General features: G+C 37.9%; 1 protein-coding gene across 2 annotated transcripts in view; it reads left to right on the forward strand.

The window, feature by feature from the left end:
• LOC111347368 (fibronectin type III domain-containing protein-like) overlaps nucleotides 1–19,150 on the forward strand; it is a 20,035-nt gene extending 885 nt beyond the window's left edge. The window contains exons 2-18 of one of the 2 annotated variants that reach the window (XM_088759792.1): nucleotides 1–90; nucleotides 728–939; nucleotides 5,695–5,836; nucleotides 6,304–6,434; nucleotides 7,441–7,713; nucleotides 9,245–9,526; nucleotides 9,959–10,081; nucleotides 10,513–10,522; nucleotides 11,229–11,419; nucleotides 12,436–12,552; nucleotides 13,008–13,192; nucleotides 14,169–14,288; nucleotides 15,389–15,465; nucleotides 15,593–15,633; nucleotides 17,011–17,107; nucleotides 17,474–17,570; nucleotides 17,923–19,150. The exon at nucleotides 1–90 is cut by the window's left edge and continues 22 nt beyond it. In XM_088759792.1, coding sequence (XP_088615918.1) covers nucleotides 1–90; nucleotides 728–939; nucleotides 5,695–5,836; nucleotides 6,304–6,434; nucleotides 7,441–7,713; nucleotides 9,245–9,526; nucleotides 9,959–10,081; nucleotides 10,513–10,522; nucleotides 11,229–11,419; nucleotides 12,436–12,552; nucleotides 13,008–13,192; nucleotides 14,169–14,288; nucleotides 15,389–15,465; nucleotides 15,593–15,633; nucleotides 17,011–17,107; nucleotides 17,474–17,570; nucleotides 17,923–18,075 — 2,341 coding nt within the window. In that variant the 3' untranslated portion in view covers nucleotides 18,076–19,150. Of the gene's footprint in view, nucleotides 91–727; nucleotides 940–5,694; nucleotides 5,837–6,303; nucleotides 6,435–7,440; nucleotides 7,714–9,244; nucleotides 9,527–9,958; nucleotides 10,082–10,512; nucleotides 10,523–11,228; nucleotides 11,420–12,435; nucleotides 12,553–13,007; nucleotides 13,193–14,168; nucleotides 14,289–15,388; nucleotides 15,466–15,592; nucleotides 15,634–17,010; nucleotides 17,112–17,473; nucleotides 17,571–17,922 lie in introns of those variants that run through there. The other variant, XM_088759793.1, reaches the window with a different exon arrangement.
• The last annotated feature ends 5,288 nt before the right edge of the window (nucleotides 19,151–24,438 follow it).

The following is a 24,438-nucleotide window of genomic DNA, read 5'->3' on the forward strand; positions in this document are numbered from 1 at the left end:
ACCTTCCTGGGAAGTAAATTCATTGTCGAAAAGTTTTGAAATAGCTTTTCAGGGAAGAAACAAGACTCTTTACTGCCTGGCTGTTGGAAGGTGATCTAGTTATAGAATGATGGTTTGCTAAAAGAAATTTAAACCCTTTCTCTCCCAAGATCTTGATATCAGTTATTTCCAGTCATTTTTGTAATCTCATCAGCACTGGCATGTTCTTGTACATTCAATTTTGCAGAATGTTTTTTTTTTCCCTGACAGATTTGTGAATCACTTATTTCAAGGTTAAAGTTTTCAAATCGGTTGGGTATTTTTTTTTTGTTTGGAACAAAAAGTATCATATTGAATTTTTTTGTTTTTGATGACATTGAGCGCCATACAGTGTGATTTGATTAACCTAAACCACTTTTCCCTCAGAGATCCATCTTGTATTCTGACATGATCGCCGATGATTTTCGTGCTCTTTATGGTGTAGTTTTTCCATACTGTTCTGACTATGAGTCCCAGAAGTGATGGAACATGTAACTTCTCCCTTAAATATCCAAACATTATCCATCGAACAGGTGATGAAAACACTCAAACTTATTAAGTAGAAATTATTTACAAAGTAATGTGTAACAGTTAGAGAGGGGAATAATATTACAAGTAACAATCAGATCTCAGTAGTTAAAGGGTAAAGACAAGTATCCTTGGAGTTACTATTTCTAATACTCAATACTTTATCTTAAAAAACTCTGAGGCCTGCTCCCTTAATAACTTGGAAGAGAGAGGGTCAGCAGATTACAAGTGGGCAAAATAACTATGACATCCCAGACTTGTTCTTTGGACGGCAGTTGATTATCATGGATGTAAAGAAAGACAAACATGAATCAACAGAGTACTCATGCGAGGCAGAGAATTCAATGAACAGTGGGAACCCTCTGAGTCACAAAATAAATCTGAAAGTTGAAGGTATGCATGGTAATGCACATGGTACATGTATGTTTGATTATACAGTCAACTCTTTTGCTATAGGGGACACCCTCAGGAATTGGATGTCCACCATGATGAATGTGCTGGGCCATAATGTGGCACTACCAGTGTTAAATTGGATTATTAATAATATCAAATGAATGGACAGTTTGCCTTGCGGAGACATATATGAAAATTTGATAAAACCAGTTCCCACTGTTGTGTTTTGTCAGAGGTGGTATTTTTGTTGATTTACAATTTAAAGGCAAATTTCAGTGCAAAAGTCAATTATTATGTAGTGTCTTCTTATGAGAGAGCCTAAACAAAAGAAAAGTCCAATTTTCTCTTTCAAAAGTATCCCAGTCTCCTCATGAAAGATTTTCTGTGTAAAGGAATGTGTAAATACTTAGACTTCGTACAAAAATAGTATGAGCAACAAAGGACCTTTTGTTTGTTTACAGACATGTCTTGTAACCATAGTGGGGGTTGAGAGCATGACTTTGAGAATTCAGGTGCGTAGCGTCCTCTACGCATATACGCACGTGCGTACTTAAACTGACCAGAAAAATTTGAAAACAATAACGTTGTGTTTGCGCCAAGTTTGCTCAAAATAAGGGCAAGACGCTTTGTTCTTTGCTTGTATTCACACAACCATTTCAAACAAGAAATAAAGAACGCAGTATTTTTCGCTCAGTTTACTTTGGTTTCTAGATCATATGCACTTGTGCGTACTTGAAAAAATGACCACGCTACGCGCCTGGAATATTAGGACCCCCCCCCCCCCCCTCAGGTGTTCAACCAGTATTTTTGAGTTATTCTTTTTGAGTTATTTTTAAAAAAAAATAACTATATGTTACCGTATAGATTGGTGTATTGTGGTGTAGTGTAATCTGATCAGCGCAATTTGGTGTATCTCTAAGCAATCTGAATGGCGCATCTTTTTTTTGGTGTATCTCAACGCAATGTGATTGGCCCAATTTTATGGTGTATCACAAACCAATCAGATTGTAGTATTTTTCGATGTCGCACCAATCAGAGCGTTCTTGCTAATTTGTGGTTTGACAGGTCTTCAAATTTCAACGAATCAACGCTTGAGTCGGAGAGAGCGGTTCGCGAATTAAGGAAATGTATCAGTCGTGTTGAGAAAGTGGCGGAGTTGTGATCGTTGTACGTCTATGCTAATTCTTCCTTCTGAAGGAGACTAAGTGGAACATGAGAAAAATTTTGAATCAAATATTACTTCAGATGTTGATAGGAGCAACTTCAGGATGTTTCATTGCTTTATATGAGTTAATCAGCGATTCCAATTTTGAATTTCGCTCAAGAAACGAGGTAAGATGACATCTACAAGAGTTGTAAGATCATCTGTTCAGTGTAATGGCTCATGTCCTTCGTGAGGATTTTATCGCTATGATCTGTCTGGATTTGAAAGGTCGTCAGGGAACTTTTTCTACCGATTAGCGAGTTAAAACGTGCATGTTTTGTGTACCGCTCCTTCACTTACGACGCATACACCGTCAGCTGGAGGCCTAACACGAATTTAGCGCTATAGCGTGTTGTTTCGGAAAGGCTAGTTTTACTGACTCTGGTAAATCTTGCGCAAGATGTTTGCGTAAATCATATTTGATTGATAATCTTTTTTTTTTTTGCGATATGGTTGTTCTTTTAGCAGCGGTTGAAACGACCACCAAGTTACATTTACTTTCTGCGTCGACTGCCATGTTACATATCCGTCTCTTTGCTTCTAAAAGTCCTCCATGAATTAAATATTGTTTAAACGATACCTTCCCATTACAATTGTGTGTTACTTTTTACTCGCAAGTATGGATTAGATTTTTTTTAGAAGAAATGCCATTTTCCAGTAAACAACGCAAATTTTATGACAAATCTACCTCAATGAAAAATATTTCACAAGGGACAGAATGGTACGGTTGGTTAATTTTCCACGCAACTCTCACGTGCTTAGACGTTTTCTACCAATAAAATTCGCTTATAGCTAACCTGGACTTTACCCCATGTCGTGTCAATATCCTGTAAACAACCTGCATTTTATCACGTATTTTGCACGCAAAGGGCAAAGTCCAGATATGCAACAACCAATTAAGAAGCCCACGTTGTTATGCTTTGAAAAACGATACTTTTTGGATTATTTAAAAAAAAAAAAAACAAATATATGTTAGCGTCTAGAGTGGTGTGTTTTGGTGTAGTGTAATCTGATCAGTGCAATTTGGTGTATCTGTTAACATGGAGAGTTATGGAGACTAAGACTTCGGAACAAGTTGATGCCATCCATGACAATTTGGAATCACTAAAATCGCCGGAGGAAAGGCGGGATCACTCAATAAAAAGTTGTATTTGAACGCGATGACTTTATTTACAAGGATTTCTCTTGCTTACATCTAATAACAAGCCTTTCAAGTTTCTTTTGCCTCGGAACGATATATCAGAGAAGGCATTTTATAGACCTCAAGTTTTTTGACTGATTGAAACACAGGCAGCCCAAGCTCACTACTAGAAAAGCGGACGTGACTCTTAACGTGTTGCGCAACGTTTTATATTTATAAATATAAAACGTTGCGCAACACGTTAAGAGTCACGTCCACTTTTCTAGTAGTGAGCTTGGGCTGCCTGTGATTGAATTTAAAGGTATGTGGCAGTGACTTCCACAAGTTTTTTTTTTTTGGTCAGAAAAGTACAATTGTTTTGTTCGCAATATTTATTTACGGATGGTTTCAATCGCCAACGTTTACATAAGGTGGTTGTATTACTGTTCCCAAGGGTTGCTGTTTTCATCAGTACGTTGACAATAGTAGTGATTCACAGTATTAGGTTTGTACTTTAAATAAATATATTAAGTTCACTCGAAAGATGAGTATAAACTGTAACAAGCTTATCGTTGATGCGCGGCCAGTACTTCAAATCTGACTGACACTCGATGCCAAAACTCAACCTCGTTCCCTGGATATGCAACCACATTACTTTACGCCAATTAAAAACTGCACGCTATTGTGCATTTTCTTGCAAAAGAAAAACCAAACAGAATTTCTGATTCTGGCCCTTAATGGTCAGAATAATAACTAGGACTTTGTCTCTGACGAAGGAACGGCAATAAGTACAATTTTAACCTATGAGCAGGCTGTTGTTTAGTCTCGTCATGCAATGTTGGAGAGAGAGATAGCGTTGCGTGACAAGTTCAAATTAGGGCTGTGGAGGGGACTGCAGGAAGAGTTGTACCAATGCAGTTTATTTTTGCCAACAATTATTCAGACACCAGCATCAGTTATATAGTGTCCCATTTCAACCTACGTATCCAAAAAAATAACTCCTGCATGCGTAGCATGCCTATGTTTACTTCTAGATCTCAATCTTAATATCCTTGATATTTATAACATTTAATTTAATGCTTTCCTTGTAGCTTGTTTTATGTATTCCTATCATAATAACCTCTTTAATTCCTAATGCTTTTAATACTCTCTTTTCAACTCATCATCAAATTTATACACACGATACTCAGAATGATAGAAACTGCTCTACACACTATTGCAGAACTAATATCAAGAAGTTTACAATCATGCACCAAGGTCCAAAGGTTTGAAATTCCTTACCTCATGATCTTATCTTATCTTACAAATTCTTTACCTTTAAAGACTTCGCTTCAAAAATTCCGCATTGAAAGAAAACTAAATTAAACTCACCCGCCAGTAATTAGCAAATCTATCTTCTACGAGGGTGTATTATAGGGGGTCGTACATTCCGTAAACCGCCATGTTTTGTTCCTTCGAAACCGCAAACCGCTTTCGTTTTTTTTCTAAAAACCGACACCGCCCTACAGGTAGGACGATTATCCTCATAACCGATATCTTAACAGCACGTAGCAAATTCTTTGTGATAAGTCAGCTCAATAATCGTATTTCTCCTCACAAAGACCACAAGATATTAAGAACAGAACAAATTGCTTCTATAGAACTCCATTCAGTAACCAGCGAACAAAAAGGTTTTGACGTCTAATGGGCCGTTCACAAACACAAAGATTGCTCGAGATATTTATAACGAATTTGGCGCTGCCCCAAGCTTGTAAAATAAGGCAACACATTTAATTATATCGACATTCGTCACATTGTCCGCCATCTTTCCACGTGCTTTCGCGACCCTTTCAAAGCTTTGAAGCCTGGCCTTATATCAAATTACCTCCCCACCCCTCCCCACATGGTTGGGGACACAGAGGGAAGTCCCGAGTGACTTGGTCTAGCCCTAAAAGGCAATCCTTTGTTAAAGAGAGAAGCTTTAATTAAGCAAGAGAAAGTTACCGCTCAGTCTTCTGAGCCTCTAACTCTGTTTGAATAACCGCCACAAAAACACGCAAAAACCGAAAACCGCGAGCTAAATTTATGATTTCCCGCAACCGCACGATAATTTCTTAACCGCAAACCGCCAGATAAATGTGAATGAAACCGCAAACCGGCACTCAAACTTGGCCTAAACCGCCAAACCGCCAGACTATAATAGACCCTCTTCTACATCGTGTGAGGAAACCAGGTCTGATAAGCTACTAGCTTCGGGCGGCCTTCCTCGCCAATCTTTTTTATAAATGATCATAAATAGTAATTTTAAATAGAGATTGTTGTATAATGATATAGTTATAGGTATTATTTTTGATTGTTGTAAACAACTGTAATTTATTTTTGTATGTGTGTGTAAGTGGCAAATGAATGAATGAATAAGCTAAAGAATAAATTTCTTCCTTTTTTCGGCTAGTCGCTCCACGGTGGGACAAAGCTCCTGTTTTGAAGTTGGAGGTAGACATTCGAGAGAATGGCTTGTTGCATTGTGAGGTATATGCTGATCCTGTGCCATCTTTCAAGTGGTACAAAGATGGAAAGATAATTTCCTCATCAGAGTAAGTAAACACTTGCTGAGATGGTGGCTTTTGTACTCAAACATGCGCTTTCTAGAGGTGGAGCTTTTCTTACATGCACATAATTTATGGAGTATACTGCAGTGATTTGATCAGTGCCTCCATTACAATAAGTGCCCACTCTCTGGTTTGTGCCCTGCTTGAGTTTGCACCCCTATTTAGTAGGCATCCTCGTTCCATTAAGCACCCCCCTATACCAGCAAATGCTCATATCAAATAAGGGCTCATATTCTGTCTCAGTGATAGCACTGCCACATTACATTCCCATTATAGCAGCCAATTTTGTAACTCTCTGTTTTGTTTGAATGCGGATTGGCAATGTGGGTGACATTCTGCTGTGGCTTTTTTTTTTTTGCCCTAAGGCATAGAACTGGACTCTTCTCTTATGAAGAAGTGATCAGATTGCTGGGAAAAAAAAGTAAAATAATTCCCTATCTTGACTTCCGCAGTCAACATGTCGTAATAGAAAATGACAAGTTGAGGATCCAAAATGCTAGAATGCAGGAAGATGGTGTTTACCAGTGTGTTGCAGAAAACAAGCATGGAATGCTCGTATCATCCACTTGGATCTATATCCGCAGTGAGTAACTGAAGTTTTTATCATTGACACCCTAACATCAGAATGCTTATTCTCGATACAATATTCTATACATTTTGCAAGGTGCTGACAAGGAGAATTTGTGAACAATCAAGAGCCTGTTGAGTTGGTTATCATTTCCGTTTTCCTCGTGACCTTATGCAGGAGACGGGACCTCCATTTATTCGTCCCTATTCGAGAAGAATAGAATATCTAAACCATTTCTTGATGTTTTAGAAAGGCAGCATATTCTTCTCAATTATTTTAAGACCTTGAGTGTTGGTCCGGCCGGGGCTCGAACCCTCGACCTCCCGCACATCAGTCCAGCGCTCTATCCATTGAGCTAACCAGGAGGCGGTCAAGTGCTACAAGTACTTTGTGTTTATGTACAAGAGGTCGGGTTCGAGACTTGGGTACCAGCGAACTGTCAGAGAAATCTAACAAAATGGCGGGTGGGACTTTTCATCCATATCCTTTACGTATACCAATGGCTAAGGAATAATGATCTCATGATACATTTTTATTACATAATTATTTATTACGGAAGTCGGAAAGAAATTTGAGAGAAACTTCCATGTTTATTAAGTTTCAATTTGGCAGCAATAGTTCATCTCTCTGTTGAAGGGTTCTTGATCATAAACAGTTGATTCTGACCTACAGACACCGCGCTAGTACTCTCGGAAGCTAAATTGCGACTAAAACTACAAATTAATAAATAAAAACAACTCCCGCTATTACGTTCTGACAAACACTTCGTGTGGTCTTTTTAGCATTTTCATGCGTGTGCTCATGTTACGGGAAATAAAACTTAGAAAAAAGACACAATTAAAAAAAAAAACACGCACTGAAAAATCATTGCGTGGTTTGTTTAATCGTCTGTTTGTTAGTTCGTTAGTTAGCTAGTTTGTTTGTTTGTCTGTTTTTTCGCAATAATATTCAGGGTTAAGCGGAAAAGGTTAAAATGATCAATGTGAATCTTTGTTGAATCTGTTGTCCTTTTCACTTCAAGTTTCTCCCCAGATCACTAAGGCTCCGATAAACCAGTCTGTAACCGAAGGGTATCCAGTCAACTTCAGTTGCCGAGCCTTAGGTGTACCAACACCAACCCTAGTCTGGGTTTTTTATAAAGGTGACCAGCGATCTGATATCATTCAAACCGATCACGATGGAGAATCATTGCTAGAATTGCCAAGTGTCACAAAAGAGATGACAGGCACTTACAAGTGTGAAGCGAAAAACAAAGCAAGTACTACTAGTTCCTCTGCAACACTGCGTGTTTATGGTGAGTTCAATTGTGATCATAATGATGACGATGGCTTTGACGTCGATAACGATGAAGGGAACAAAGACGATGACAATGGAGAAGGGGAAGGATATGAAGATAAAGGTGTAATGATGATTTGGGGGGCTAGAACAAACAAAGAAAGAAATAAAAGTGACGGCGTCATCACGGGTTGATTGATTTGAACTCGTGTAATTGCTCCGGTGATTATAGAGATGCTTGTGTTTTTTGAGAAATCGGGCAAGTAAACATTTTGGATAATCAGATCCTTAGCTCGGAAACACCGCGCTTCTAAATTTGTAATATTTTTGGAGTGACGTTTATGTTTGCTGATTTTGCAAATTTCTAAAGGACTTCGGCGTGCAATTGGCTATGGCTGATATTCAGGCGCAAAAGGTTTTTTGTAAGCTTTAGAATATTGAATGGCCAGCTTTCAAAACTTGCGGGCTAGACGTGCGAACGCGGATAAATATCCACCCTCACAGGTTAACAGGCGAGTGCAATATTCTCTATCATAGAAGGAGCACAAAATTACGACCAATAAAAACCAAGTAGGGTACATTACGCCGCCAAAATAATAGATTTATAGCTTTTTTGGCTACTGTATGTAAAATGTCTCGGGAACAACAGGCATTTTGCGCGATGTATTGTTGAATAATCCCAGGGACGAAATCGAGACGAAGCCTTCCCCGGAGAATTTTTTTAAAATTTGATGATAGGCATGCAGCTGAAAAAAGAAAGCAAGACGTAAAGTCATCAATTGGTAATGGTGCGCACAATTGAGAATCTCGAATATAAACCTGGAAATGACTACAGCGGAAGTTGTCAGAAAAAGAAAGACTTTTCCATTGCTGAGCGAAATCGGAGGTGTAAGAGGGGCTTAACGCTCTTGAGAATACCTGGATCTTTCAGTTTCTCTGGTATCTATCCACAATATTGATTTTTCTTTTAACATGTAATGGTACCCAGCCGATGAAGATTGAGAATATGACAGGTTCAATTGGAGGGTCGTGAGAGAATCTAGCTCCGGCCCCTTATGGAAATTAAACCGTTGGTTTGAGAAAACGCAGTCTGACTAATCTCCTCGGGTAAGGATAGAAAAAGCCCAAATGGAGTGGTTGTGGTTCTTTAGAGTGCAGACGAAGTGGCTTCTATTTCAGAACAGATTTGGCACAGAGAAAGAATGGTCGGGTTACATAACTCATTTGTAGAGTCCTTTTGATACGATTACCAAGATGTTAGTTTAAAATTTCAAAGGATTGGAACTATAGGAAATTGTAAATATTCTTAGTTGTAATTTTGGGCGCTCGCAACAGTAATCAGTCTTATAAGTAAAACATGGGGCCTGAAGTTTCCTTTTGAAGCCTTTTCCAAACCTTTTCATCCAAAGCAATGTGTTCCAAACGTTCTTGTCATGAGATCAAATTTAGTCTCTTTTCCTTTTATCAATCCATTTTTGTTTTACTTTGGAGTGTCGTAAAATGTGAGTTAGGATTTTGTTTTCACTAATTACCCCTTATTCTCAACGTAGGAAAGTCCTCTGCTCAAGTTCTTCCAGATCCATATCCAATACTCAAAACTGGAGATTTCCTTACATTGACCTGCGTCGTTAACGAAGAAACGATAAGTGTAACTTGGAAGAAAGATGGAGACTCACCATCAGAAAGAGCAAAGATTGATACACAACTGGGTGAAACAAAGAGTGAACTTTCTATCTTTGAGGTTTTGGAAGAAGACGGTGGTGAATATTCTTGTGAAGGACGTAACAAGCTTGGGTTTGTGGCCCGCTCCTTTGTAAACATAACTGTCAAAGGTAAACCTGGCGTTATTGTTATGTCTAAAGAAGCACATAACACTTCAGTAATCATGTTACGTGATCATTCTTATAGGAGAAAACTTCTGCTTCTCACGTTCTCCCCAAAGTTTGCTATCGGTTTTTTTTTCTTGGAAAATATAAACTTTTTTAATAAAAAAGGAATTAGAAACAGTAGCACAACCTTATACATGTGTATAGCTACATACTCCACTTGTTCACGTGGAGGGTCACAGGAAAATAACCTTGGATTTATCTATAAATCTACACAAAGAAAAAGTAGTGATTTCGCTTTTAAGAACAGGCGTCAATCACGGGTGAAAATAATGCACAACAGGGATGCCCAAGGCCATTCCGGACGGTAACATGACTATTATTACAGGCACTATCGTTGAGATTGATCTAATGACCACATTTATTTCACACAATTAGCCGAGCAAGTTCCAAGAGCCATTCAAGGTTCCAATTCTTTGTGGTATTACATTGGTGGATTAGTGGCGGTGGTGATTGTCATTTCGCTGATTGCCTGCTTTTTCTGCAAGTGTCGAAGGACAGGTGAAGCTCAGTTGTTTTGTTTTATTTTAGCCACCTTTGATTAGAGTAACAGAAGCTAGCTAATGCTTACATATACTTTCTTTTTGTTTATGTCACCCCACACTTTAACTGTTTCCTCGATCTTACCCTTTCAAGTCGAAAAAACAATGAAACGACCAAGCGGAAACTGCAATTTGTTAATTATTATTGTAATAATAATAACATATTTTGCAATATTATAATTAACATTGTTATTATTATCATCATTATCGATATTGTTATGATTAATGTCGGTATTTTGAGAACATTTGTCAATTCAGCTGATATTTGGTGCACATTGAAATCATGCTGCCGTTGTATAGCAATTTTAAAAGAATACTTGCTTAAATACATTGATAAAAAGTTTTTCCTTCTTTGTCTCCTCTCTTATTTTTTTTCGATTTAAATTGCAGCTATGGCTCTGTAAGTCAACTACTTTACCTTTTGTTCATCAAATTTTTACTCATACCTTAATCCTTTCCAGGCTATCCCCACATTTATCAGTCACCAACATCACTATTTTTTTTCGTTTTTTTGTGAAGCATTGTTTTCAGTTTGTCCAAAAAATTTCAATGTATTTCTGACCCCCCTCGTGACTTACGACCTTACATGATGATCGTAACAAAGATGATATCATTTTACTTTTATGATAATAATTATGCCGGCATATTTAGCATTCATAAATTGCTGATAGAATCAACCTTATTCGTTCGTTTGTTAATTTTTTTCTTTCTTGTCTCAAAGTTTCTATGAATTCCACCTGTTTGTATCCCAAAACTCAATGTTTTTTAAATTTGAATTTAAAGTATAATTTTCCGGTTTTTAAACTACTGAAAAAGTTTCCGTAATTCATTTTAACAAACAACGGGGTAGTTTTTTTACTCAGTCCGATCTGAAGAGTGTACTTACATAATGAATAGTTACGAGCGTGTTTTGTGATAAGTTAGGTCTCTAGTTTAGTGATAACTTTGTCTTCTCATCATCAGCAAGGGCAATTATCTCGGTAAAAGTCGGGGCAATCAATAAAATTACTAGCAAATTAATGATTTTTTTGCTTTCAAAAGCAAATTTTTTTTTATCACCGTTCTTTGTTTTAACCCCGAAAGTATGTAACGTTTCCACTTTTCAGCCCTGATCAAGAGCAGGCAATTCAGATGGAGCCATTGAATGTTGAGGTAGATGGATGGGAGATTGAGGTGAGCCGTGTCCTGCTTCAAGAAGTCATTGGGCGAGGGGCGTTCGGAGCCGTATGGAGAGCTCTCCTGAGTTCACCGAATGGAAGGCCTGGAAACCGAACAGTCGCCGCTAAATGCTTCACGCGTAAGATTCCTTTGATTCGATATGTTGATACTTATATTGATTCCAGGGGTGCATTCTAGAAAGTTTAATACGGAGAGGGGGTCCAAACTTATCTCTCGACCAACGCACAACCTCCTCCACTCTTCTTCGCTCACGGATATACACTGAACAAAAGAGAGAAAAGGCAAACAAATTGATAAAAAAAATCAGCCAGTTAGGCGATCTTGTCATTGCAAAACTTTTTGTGCCGTGCATTTGTATTTGGAGTGAGATGAGGGGTGGGCCCGGATCTTCCCTGTGAATCCGTCACTGGATCCACTAGCTAGAGCTTATTTTCCCCCTGAACTATGTTTTGTAAAAAAATGCAATTATTTCCAACAGAACGTGACTTATTCCCATTTTTCCAGTGGTAGACTGTCTCGGGTTGAGGGGGGCATTCCAACAGACTGAGTGGACGGTGGTTTTGGATAGCATTTACAAGGTTTGGATGCTCGACACACGACCGTCGCCTGGGTCCCCATACGGGACATCTAAGTTTTCGCGCATGCGCGCTGGCAGCATCTTTGAACGGCGCCACAAGGCCATCGATTTGACACCTCTTTATATCTTTTACTTTCTCTCTATTCGATTATAATTTTGGGCTGATCACTGTAAACAGTTAGTGCGAGTTTTTTCTCGGCGCCCCCGTGAAGGATTTTGGTTTAAAAGTTCGGATTTTCGTGGATATTCACCGTTCGCGGCAATATACGGAACAAAAGCGGCTACAAAAATGATTTTCATGAAGATGCTAAACAAAGAAAACCAAGAGTCCATTGGTAGGATTTGAACGTTAACTGATTCCAACCTAATCGACCCAGCAATGTCTAGGGAGAACTCGTCAGTGAGTTGAGTAACGTACTGGTTTCAAATAAAATCATCTAAATGGTAAAAGGAAGGTGTGAGGTTTGAAACCTAAATAGATTAATTCTCAGTATCAAGCTTGAAAAGAATGCATTTATCAGAATTATTCTCTTCATCAACATACCCTGTTGTTGTAGCCACTGCTGGAGAGGAGGGAAGGAAATGTTTGATGAGAGAAATTGAGCTGGGAAAACTTATCGGTGAAAACAATCAGCCAAACATTGTAAAGTTCATGGGCTGCGTTACAACTCAAAGTAAGTACTAAGTGTAAAGCGTTTTTCTATGCATAAGTTATTAAAAATACTACACTACTTCTTGAATGAGCTCTATAACCAGAACGGCTCGTTGATCAGACGAAGTTTGTGGTTTCTATTTTTTGTTTTGTTTGTTTCTGTGTGTGTGTGTGTGTGTGTGTGTGTGTGTGTGTGTGTGTGTGTATGTGTGTGTGTATGTGTGTGTGCGCGCACGCAGTAGCTAGACTGTTCCTCTTTGAGAACATTTATCGATAGCCCTATCACGAAGATTTTGGACGCAGGACCAGAGTATCTACTATCATTAATCTTGGTATTCGAGCTGTCTTGCTTTCTCATTTCAAAAATTTAGGCTTAAGTCTCATGAAGGAAAATCCTTAAAATGAGTCCTCTTCAGAAACTTTTAATAGATATTGTGGTTATGAGCCTTGACTTTTTTTTTTTTACGCCACTTCAAGTTCACCCTATTCTCATAATGGAATACATGCCATGCGGTGACCTACTTGGTTACCTCAGAAAATGCCGAGGAGTGAGGGATCGGTATTATCTTGGTGACGGAAGGGCTCAAGATTTGACAAACTACGATCTTGTGATGTTTGCCAAACAAATCGCTGCTGGCATGGTGTTCCTTGGATCGAGAGGGGTAAGTGAATTCCTTCATTCCGAAAAATTTCTCAGACCTTTCAACTGTTTTCCAATAGCTCAGATGCTGATCAACATTTGTGGGTACGTTTCACTTACTTAAAGTCTGAGACCCAATTTCGGGCCATGGTACTTTTATTACCGCGAGTAGGTCACTTCGGATGTCAAACTTATAGGGCTGGTTATTCAAACAAAGTTTAGTCGTTGTCTAACAAAACTGCGTTATTAACTATCTTCATTTTAGCCGAACCCTTTGTGTGAGCATTTATTCTTATGATCAAAGCTAAGAAAGCCGAAAACTTACAGTCGAGGGACATTTATTTAACTAATAGAGAAAACCCGACGCCCAGTGATTGTGTAAAACCGTGGTTTAGGTTGGACCTCGTTTGAATAACTAAACTCTATTGATGAATGTGTGAACTTGTCCAAAAGGTATTTTTACTTTAATGAGGAAAAGGATATGAGAGTAATTTTCATAATAGTTCGGTTGGAGCAGCTAAAATAGGATGCCTACTGAGGTCTGACTACCCTCAGAAAAATAAATGCAGCGGTAAAATGGTCGGATATGCGCCAACCATATTAGATTTTGGCCTGTTGTGGGACACTCCGCTGCGCTAACAAGCACAGCGGAGTGTCCCTTGACAATTGTAACAAGAAACTACGGTAATGAAAAGAGCATATTGTTTTTCTGAATACAACCGGTCTTCTGTTGGTTTTCTATATCTAAACTTCATTTTACTGTCATAATTATTATTAATGTGATTATCATAATTATCATCATCATCATCATCATCATTACTATTTTTGCCATTTTTCTTAAGAAGGTAAACGCCTTAGTCCTGACAGCCTCAAAGAACTATAATGGCCTGTCCAGTTGCCCTTTTCTCTTCGCACATGCTCAGACCTTTATCTCGCCGTTTTGTCATGAAATCAAATAATTTAAAAGCTTTCACGTCATGGATCTTTGTCTCTGGTAGATCATTCATCGTGACCTTGCGGCCCGAAACATTCTCCTCGATAACAACTATGTTTGCAAAGTGACCGACTTTGGCATGGCATATCAAAGCTTTAAATATGGCCATGGAAATGCCAAAAAGGTAGGAAATGCTTTTTGTTGTTGTTGTTGTTGCTTTATTATGAAGCTTTCTAGAAGCAAGCTGTAAACGACAGCATTTTCTCAGCATGAAATTAACTTAGCTCGACCACCAACATGGTTTTCATAGTTCACATTAACTTAAAAAAGGGAAAAAGACAAAGTAAAACGCTAAACATCGTGGTATATAAATTTCACTGAGGTTGTTCGTAGAAAGTCTCGCGAAAGGAAACATGTTTTCTCTTTTCTAATAGGTCTGCTTGAAAGCTATTTTTAGGAGAGTGGCAAATTTATTTTTGTTTTTACATTTTTACACTATTATATTAGGTAGCTTCATACTTTGTAAAATATGACTTTGCGGAAGAAGGAAGATAATTTTTAAAGTAAAATAAAGGTCTGGGGAAGCAGACATCTTTTCTCGTCAAATGCTGCAAATAGCTTCAGTCGTTACTATCACTACTACTCGGTTGCCCCCTTCATTCCTCTCCTTTCTCTTGATTCAAGTTTATTCTTTTCCTCATTTGTCTCCGACTCATTCGATTGGAGGTTGTATGCATTGATCCGAAAGAAGTTTCCTTTGGATACTTTCTTTATTCTGCACTAATCCATCATTTTCATATGAGCAAAACCTCCTGTATGTGCCTTTCCCATTGCGGCCGTCTTAATTAAGTCTTTGTCTTAATTTGATCATGCACTTATTTTCTCCAAGATCATCAGTTCTAATAGATCTCGCCGTTCAAGGGCCCAAAAAAATTTAGCTCTTTTGCTTTTCTCATTTTCGTTAGCCGTTGTTCTCCTACTTGTTTCATCTTCTGTGCAAAAAAAATTGACAACTACTCAAATGCTACTTTTTATTTTCTCATACAATGAAGTACATGGAGGACCGACTATTCTTTTGGTGTTCAACATTTCACAGTGGTTTTGTTTGCGCTAGCACTGATTTTTCTTTGCAAAATAAGAGATACTCAGGAACAATTGAAGAAAATTATCACAAAAGATGTAAAGCAAAAATAACAAAAAACAATCACAAACGAAAACAAAACAAATTAAATAACATTATTATAATGATAGTTTAAGAGAAGTTTTAATGTTTTTTTTCCGCAGGGATGTTTGCCAACCAAATGGACTGCACCAGAAATTCTGCTGGGAAACCTCGCCGGACTTTCCACTTTGAGTGATGTGTATGTATCGTGTATATTCTTCCATCACCTTAACGAAATGATCACCCAATTTGATTTTTTTTGTGATTACTTCACATCCAAAATTCACTCGGCACTAACTGTGGAATATTTCTGATATGTTCACCAGGTGGTCCTATGGAATCGTTCTGTATGAGATAGTTACCCTTGGTAAGCCAGACTAAGTTCAATAAGAATATTTATAATAAAGGTTTGTTTTTACTTTTTTCCACGCCTTTCACTCCTGAAAATGTCCTTAAACAAGATAATATAGATGGTTTACAATCTCTTGCTTTAAGTTAGTTCATTAGTGTCCCAGTCTTGTAAGACTGATCAAGCAGTTTGACTACTCTTGTAAAAATGAACCCTATTAATGAGTTCCGGTCGAGTTGTATAACCTCCAGGCAAAAAGTGCGACAGTTGTCGTTTTTAGGACAACTCCCGTGTTAAGTAAAGATCATCTGCTTTTTACACCTGAAAATCAAATCTCATTAACTCTGTTTTCATTTTAATATGTAGCAAGCTATTTATCGATAGTTAATCTCATAAAATGAAATGAAACAAAAAGTAGAAGGCTTCCATAGTGTTCATTTGTTAGAGACTACCATCAAAACCGAACCAAAACGAAAAAACTTTAAACTACATTGACTCAGGAAAATTTGTATTTGAGCATCATCAAGCTATGTAAAAGTATATGCAAGATTAAGGAAAATTTAGATTTGGGCATCATCAAGCTATATTAAATGCGGACTTTTTCCTTGTTTAAAATGATGTCGAAAGGAGCGCGATGTCTCAGCCACAGCAATTTCGTGGAACATGTTTATATGCACTTTTATTTGACCTGATAGATGTTTACAATTGTAATAAATTATTAAAATTATGGCTCACTGACTACAATTTCAACATCTTTATTAGTGATATATTCAGTATTATTAAAATCTGGATCATTGGATAATGCAATTCAAGACTTTTTATTGGCTTAGCCATTATGGTATATGAGCCAATATACCATAATCTAATATCTGTACATTGTAACATCCGGTTTTTTCTTGCAAAATAAAGTCGAGAAGATTTGTCTAATATCTTGGGGACGTTTTTTTTAATAAAACAATTATTCCACTCGCGCTTGTTGGATATGAGATGATTATAGCCAACTCGGCGCTACGCGCCTCGTTGGCTATCTATCATCTCATATCCAACGCGCGCTCGTGGAATAATTGTTAATTAGTATAATTTCAGAGCTGGGCAAAGAGTTTCCAGCAATCTGATCGGTCGAGCGGTTTCTTATATGACGCTATATAAACCGCTCCACTCGGTTTCTACAAAATGTTAAAATCAAATGTTAATAAATGTTTCTAAAATGTTATTTTAGAAATTTCTCTGTTGTTCAGCTCTGAAATTATACTAAAACAGTTATTCGCCTCAGGTTCGGAGAATATTGTCGAATAATCCCCTCGACTTCGTCTCGGGGATTATTCGACGATATTCACCTCGCCTTCGGCGAATAATTGTTAAATATCACATGCACACGTCCTTATGCCTGAACAGGAGGAATTCCATACGATGGATGGTCAGAAGGCAGGGTGGTTGCAGAGGTCACAAAAGGATATCAGCTGCCAAAGCCTGATCATGTTGATAAAAAACTGTGAGTTGTACCTCTCTGGTGCGAAATCGACGTTTTCTAATGTATAGCCTAAATTTCAACACAGTACATCACAATTAACGTTCTTCTTGTAGAATTTTTTGCAGTGGCATAATTAACCAATGAATATAAAAGCTGTTTTCTTTTAAAAGTGTGAACTAAGAGCATAAGGTATTCAGCTGTGATAACGTGTGTCTACGTACTTCGACGAGATTAGAGCGAGTGAAATAGTGCCGATATGTTCGATGACCCAAAACAAACCTAAACCATTATTTTCGCTTAAAGGGTTCCAGTAAAAGAAACTTCTTGCAATTCTTCGCATAGTCCAAAAAACGTAGTTGAGAATTGACCATCCTTGTTTAATTTCAGGCATGATATGATGAAACGGTGCTGGAATTTTAACCCTGACTTCCGTCCTCCATTTGAAAACCTGCGACAAAGAATGGACAAATACATTCGTGAAGAGGTTTGTTTTAAGAATTGAAAGCTTGCTGACATTCTATGAATTTTGAAGTCTCGTGGATTTTTCAGTACTTTGACACCATTTAGTTTCGGGAGCAGCGCTTGATGGTACTGGTTTTGTTCCCCATAGCGCTGTAAACGGCTCAGCTAGGACCATTTAGATCCCTGGTCAGTGGTGTTTTCACGCTCGTTATGCCGTCTACGCTCATTTCACGATTTTCAGTTTATAAATCCCTCCTAAAATCACAGAGGTTCTCAGTCCACTGTGGAAGTAACTTTACTTTTCAGCTTAACATCATAGTGATATAGTGCTGTGCAGCAAATGTACAACCCTTATTTCTTGCTTTCCACCCCAGACATATGAGGAACTACTTAATCTGGGAGCTTATGACAAGAAAAAATACTCCAGGGTTGAAGATCTTGGAGATGAAGATGCAGGACCGAGTGAGGAAGTTGCAAAGAAGGCTGCTGCTAAAAGATTGGGAAAATGGTCCAGTACTCGCCGTTAGGGTACCTTTCTGTCACCTCTCGGTGCTAAACTATGCGTGATTACAGCAATGATTTTAAGGTCTTTCCATGTTAAAGAATCAAATGATATCTTTGTTTTAGATAATAATTCATTAAGTTAATTGTTTAAAGATACAAATAATTAATCAATTCAGGTGGATTCAGAGTACGAGAACTTGGGTAGATATTACTTAAGTGTCCTTCACTGATTAAAACAGGATAGAAAGAGATAAAATAACATCCAAACATTTAAAAAACAAAACAAACTTGAGAAGCGACCCGTTTATACTCTTTAAATTTGCAAGCTGTTGTAGTGCAAACATTCCGCCGTAATTTTTTTTTTTGTAGAAAATCTAGTAGGGAATCCTCCCAAGGATATTTGAAATTTGGTAATTTTTTTGTAGTTTGGTATCGGATTAGTAGTGTGGTATTAATCACCATTGAAGTATCCCGTATGTCGATATTATTGACTCCGTAACTGATGTCCTTTAGTTCACATGCATTTTGCTCTCATATTGCTTTGTTTAACTTTCGAGCCATTGCTATTTGAAAACAATTGATTGCATTGATATTCAAATTTATTGCTTTGCTTTAAGTTTTAAAGGCTTTTGTCGTAAACGGAGAGAACCGTCTTAACAGGGTGAGTAAATTTAGATTACTAATTTTCTTATGTGGTTTCGGTTCGTACGAGAAAAAAAGGGAACGCTTATGAGGAGCGTTCGTTTTAGTAGACTGACAACTTCGTCGTGGTAAAACGGAATTCTTATTTGAAAACTGAATGGATGTAGATCATGTAGATTATGAATCCTATATAGCCAATTTAACTTTAATATGTAATTATTATTTATTTATCTATTTATTTTTTAATTAGATGAGATTTTAATATTTAGAGATATCAGTTGTAAAGCGCTATTGATCTGTTATTGTAAGTAGCGCTATTTAAGAAATAAATTATTATTATTATTAGATGTATGAGCGTTTATTTCTTTACTCTACAAAAATCACACAAAAAAATTGTATTTATTGTTATGTCACACACTCTATTTAATGTCTACAATTAAAAGGTTAGAAGCATTTCTTATGGCTTTTTATTGATCGCAAAATTCCTTTCAATTGATACCTTGCCGTATCCTTAGTTAGCTTTGCTATGGATGACGTCGTCCTTAAAAAAGAGTTATCAAAAATCAGTGGTGTTTTTCTCTTCAGTGGTAATTATTATCTTATCCAAGGAGCATCAAACAGTCAGACACCCACACCAACTCCTACCACTGAGCTCGTTATAGAAAGTTTTATCATAAATCAAAGTACTGTTTTACGATTCGTTAAGTTTACTTATGGTAAGTTATAAGCCCCGCTGACATGTATCGATGGGGCACAGTTTCCCACACCATGTGCGTTGTTGGTAGTTTTTTCAGTCTCGAAAATAAATGGTATAATGTTAATTTCAATTCAGTACAAATTTCAGCAGGTACCTGTTTCGTTCTGAATCTTCTGTTGAGAATGCAACCGTCTCGCACTCAAGTTGTGCTACGTACCACATTAATTTTACGTACGTGGAACGTATTAGGTTTGCAAACTGGCGGCCATCAGAAGTCTGCGAACTGAACGTTGATATATATTCCCTTAGCTCCGGTTGGAGCATAGGCCATTAACCACTTCCGTCCTCCATCGGGTTCTGTCCTGGGCAAATCTTCCTAAAGTGGCCCAAGTGTGGCCCCAGTTTCTCATTTGGGACTCTACACCTCTTCTCCAGGAGTTCCTGGGACGACCCCTCTTTCTCTTGCCCTGAGGGTTCCAACGTAGTGCCTGCCGGGTGATGTTGTTAGCCGGTTTCCTTAGGATGTGACCTATCCATCTCCACTTTCTCTTTGAGATCTGAGTTATGATTGGTTCCTCGCCTGCTAATTCCCACAGCATCTCGTTCGTTACCCTGTCAGTCCAACTGATTTTTAAAATTCGCCTAAGGCACTTATTGACGAAGGTCTGCAATTTCTGGGACGTTTGGTTAGTTGTTCTCCACGTTTCAGAGCCATAGAGGAGGACTGCTTTGACATTGGTGTTAAAAATTCTAAATTTGGTTCTCCTATGGATGACGTCGTCCTTAAAAAAGAGTTATCAAAAATCAGTGGTGTTTTTCTCTTCAGTGGTAATTATTATCTTATCCAAGGAGCATCAAACAGTCAGACACCCACACCAACTCCTACCACTGAGCTCGTTATAGAAAGTTTTATCATAAATCAAAGTACTGTTTTACGATTCGTTAAGTTTACTTATGGTAAGTTATAAGCCCCGCTGACATGTATCGATGGGGCACAGTTTCCCACACCATGTGCGTTGTTGGTAGTTTTTTCAGTCTCGAAAATAAATGGTATAATGTTAATTTCAATTCAGTACAAATTTCAGCAGGTACCTGTTTCGTTCTGAATCTTCTGTTGAGAATGCAACCGTCTCGCACTCAAGTTGTGCTACGTACCACATTAATTTTACGTACGTGGAACGTATTAGGTTTGCAAACTGGCGGCCATCAGAAGTCTGCGAACTGAACGTTGATGAAACGACTATAATTCCTTACACAACTCAAATCAATTCTATGCGTGAAATATCATTCAATTTGATTCAGCCTAAGTTCTCTATTACTTAATGGACAATTACATGGTGTCGTTAACATGTGGAATTTTTTTTCACCGAAATTGTAAATGCAAATGAACGGTAACTATCTCATGAACCCTTGAATTGACTTGAGTTCTCCGTCGCTGCTGGCTTTCTTCCTATTTTTCGACTGGTAATTTGGACTGATTGGAAATTGGATCGGGTTCAGTTGCAGAAATAAACTTGGAAGACCACTCAATGTCTTTTTGATTTAGAATCTCTTCGTTTTCTGTAAGCTGGTACACAATAATAGTAAGTTCGATAGTAATAAATGTAAAAACTTAAGGACCAACAAAGTGTGCCCTAAATTAATTTTTTTGGTGTGATGTGCGAGGAGCCATTAAAAAAATGGCAGACAGAATCGCTGTTTGTCTAGCAAAGAATTATGGGAAAAAGGTTGTAAGATTTACCACCCACAGCTATAATCTCCGCTTGTATTTTGTTGCCCTCCCAGTTGACTGTAACCGCGCTCCCTTCTTTGTGTTCGAAGCTTTTACCCAAAATCAACCTTGAAGGGGCGATACCAGTTGTCCTTTCTTGTGGAAAATACAGCAACACTTTTGACTGAGTATATTAAGTCAACACAATTATCAAAATGGCGTCGGTCGGTGTGCAGTGACCAAAATTATCAAAGTGGTTTTCCTTCCTTTCGCTCCATCCATGATCAAAATACGCCCTTGAGACCTCACAAACGAACAGGAAATGTGCATAAGAATACTCAAGTTGAAAGAAAAGGGCTTCAAAGTCGTAAAGCGACGATGACACAGTCTCAACTATAGATAGCTGTTTGATCAGATAAATCACTTCATTTTTGTGGGGGCTTCAACCATCGGCGGGGTTTACTAGTCTGCGTGTCGGGATCGCAGGGTCATCTGGGAGGAATTGTGTATTAGCCGCACCCGGTGGTGGTAGGAATCAGTACGAATTTATTTGTCGGGGGAGGGGACTGGTATGCTCCTGTGAATCAGCGTCGTAAATCGGTCATTTCGGGGCTGTCTCATGCGTACACTGTGCAAGTTTTGCGTTTTTGTCTCCAGTATACATTGTTGGTGTTTCGAAGGTAAGTTTCATTCTTTAGCTGTTCTTTATTTTTGCTTTAGCGTACCAAAATTTTTTAACCATCGTAGTTGAGCGTAAATTTGTTAGCGACTGTAAAGTAAGTGTCAAGCCTTCTGAATTTCGACGATAGCCTCGAAATTCCTGTGCGCATGTTGTTAGTGTTTTTTAATATTAATCTTACCATTTTCAGCTGTTGCTGCAGTTTCTCGTCATTACAGCAATTCTTGGAGTCAAGCTAACCAGCGTAGCCTTAATAGCACGAAGTCAGTGCGGCCTGTGCATTTTTGCACTTCAGTTCAAAAGAGGCTTTACGCCTACGCAAGCCAATGTTTTTTACTCGGCTTAATCCTCATTGAGGGAGCACTTTATAGTACTGATATAGCTACTGAAAACTCACTGATAGAGCCCGAAGTAGACGCTGAGAAAAGAATACTGGATCGAAATTTTCGCTCATATCTCGATTATTCGACACTATATCATGGGGTCCATCTCAATTGAACAATATCGGTCAAGGATTGGCATTCATGACAGCTTTGTTAAGACAAAGGCTGTTTTATCACGTCTGATAGGACGATTTTGGAACATAACGTTTATGATGTTGTATTTAAATGTGTTTTACTTACCAACGTTGAAGCAAGTGCTTGGGAAATACAAAATGAGGAACGAAGTGAAATTGTGGTTCACGCAAATGATATTCTACAATATTTATATTCCATTGATTATAAGGCAAGCAAATGATGTGGAGGAAAATCCAGGTCCTACAATATTTGAAGTGATCGACTCGACAAGAACAATATGTGTTGACTACTATCAAGGAAATGAAGCACTCTTTGGTGCAACTTTCCATATGCTGACATTATGATAACATCCAACATCAAACTGTTCGGAAATTGAGTGCTGGCCTCTTGCAAGGACGGCACATTCATGGAATCTATCCAGTAGAAACTCTTTGTTATTGTTAATGAAATCTACAATGCCTGACATTATTTAACTGAGTAAGTAGTCATCAAAACAGAAGAGTATTAAACACACTGATTGGATACTACTACTACAGTAACTGTCTTTATCTCTGTCTTTATCTCTGTCATATAATATAAGGCTATAAATTAAAATGCCTCAATGATAAATTTACCATAAACTCCAGGCAACTTGACAGCTTGAAGTTAACAATGATAGCAGTTTTCTTGTTGAGATGCAATCATATAAATAGATCCTATTCTCTTAACAAACTGACATTAATTATTGACCATCAGGTGCTATCTGCAGAAATGTGCGAAGTCATGGTCCCCCCTGGACACAACAATGCCACTTATTATACATTGTAGTCATCATCTGTATTCTCATTGGCTAAAAGCCTACAGTTAATTCTAGGAAACAGTGCAACCTACAGATTATTCATTAATCTGCTGGCAGATTATTCTGCAAAAGCAATGTCAAGTTCACACAGCGAAATAAGAACATCACTGGTTGATTCAGTTCTTCAACATAATACATTTTTTTATTTCCTTTAAATCAATGTCTAATAATAATTATTCGATTCGGTTTTTGTTATATCCACAATAATCAAGGTCTCGGTAAGTGTTATCAACCTCAACCTTTGGCTGATAACACTTACCAAGACCTTGATCATTCTGGCCATCACTAAAACCTCATCAAATAATTGTTTTTAGCATAAGCATGAGAAGAATGCAAGGTGTTGATATTCTTATTTCTCATACAACCCACTGTTTTACAGTCCAGCGGCATTGAATTACACCAGCATTCAAAGGGGTAGTAGAGAGGGAAGAAAACTAGGAGCTCAAAAACACTTCTAGTTTTCTTTATCTCTCTTGAATGCCTGACATGCAGGCTACCTGGTATGCCAAACTCATCTAAGTACGTAGGGAGGTACATTTCCCCTCATTTCAGATCAGATTAATATCATTCGTCACCAGGATTTAACTTCACCCTCCATCCATTTTTGAAGCCAGTTATGAACTCCTTTATTACAAGTCTCTCTTTCAAGGAATTTCAGGGAGTTAATTAATGAATAATAGCCAAGCATTCAAACTGCATAAATTTTATTACAAAAGTCCACCGGAAGTTCTAGTCTATTCAATCCACATGCCATCAAGCCAAAACCCTTTTTATCTAGGACACCCAAGAGTTTATTTACAAAAATACGTGCAAAAGGTAATAAGGCAGGGAAAATGCATTTCTCAACAGACGCTTCGCTCAGGCAACATAGGTACCTCGCATTTCAGAATGGTTTCTGCTGAAGTGGCACAGGGTTAGAACAAAAAATGGAGAGAACACTTTCCTTCGCATTACGTGACAGTGACATTTTAGCAAAGCAAACAGTAGCATGTCACACAACATATCTAAACTGGCTTCAATTTTAATTCCTGAATAATCTCAAAAATACCTGAAAAACTAACTATTCGCCAAATTACGAAAAAAGTCCAGCCTGGAACAGCTAGTTATTCCGAGTTAACAATTATAAACCTATTGGTTTTCTCAAGCAAGTTAGAACTCAACGAGACCTGTTATTGTAGCGATTTCAAAACTAACTCAACTCGTTTTGATTTTGAAAAGAGTAACATGCCACAAGATATCATCTAAATTGACTTAAATTTTAAATTCCTGAATATAGTGGTGTCAACAATGCCACCTGAAAT

This window comes from Stylophora pistillata, chromosome 5, assembly GCF_964205215.1.
Source record: "Stylophora pistillata chromosome 5, jaStyPist1.2, whole genome shotgun sequence".
Lineage (NCBI taxonomy): Eukaryota > Metazoa > Cnidaria > Anthozoa > Scleractinia > Pocilloporidae > Stylophora > Stylophora pistillata.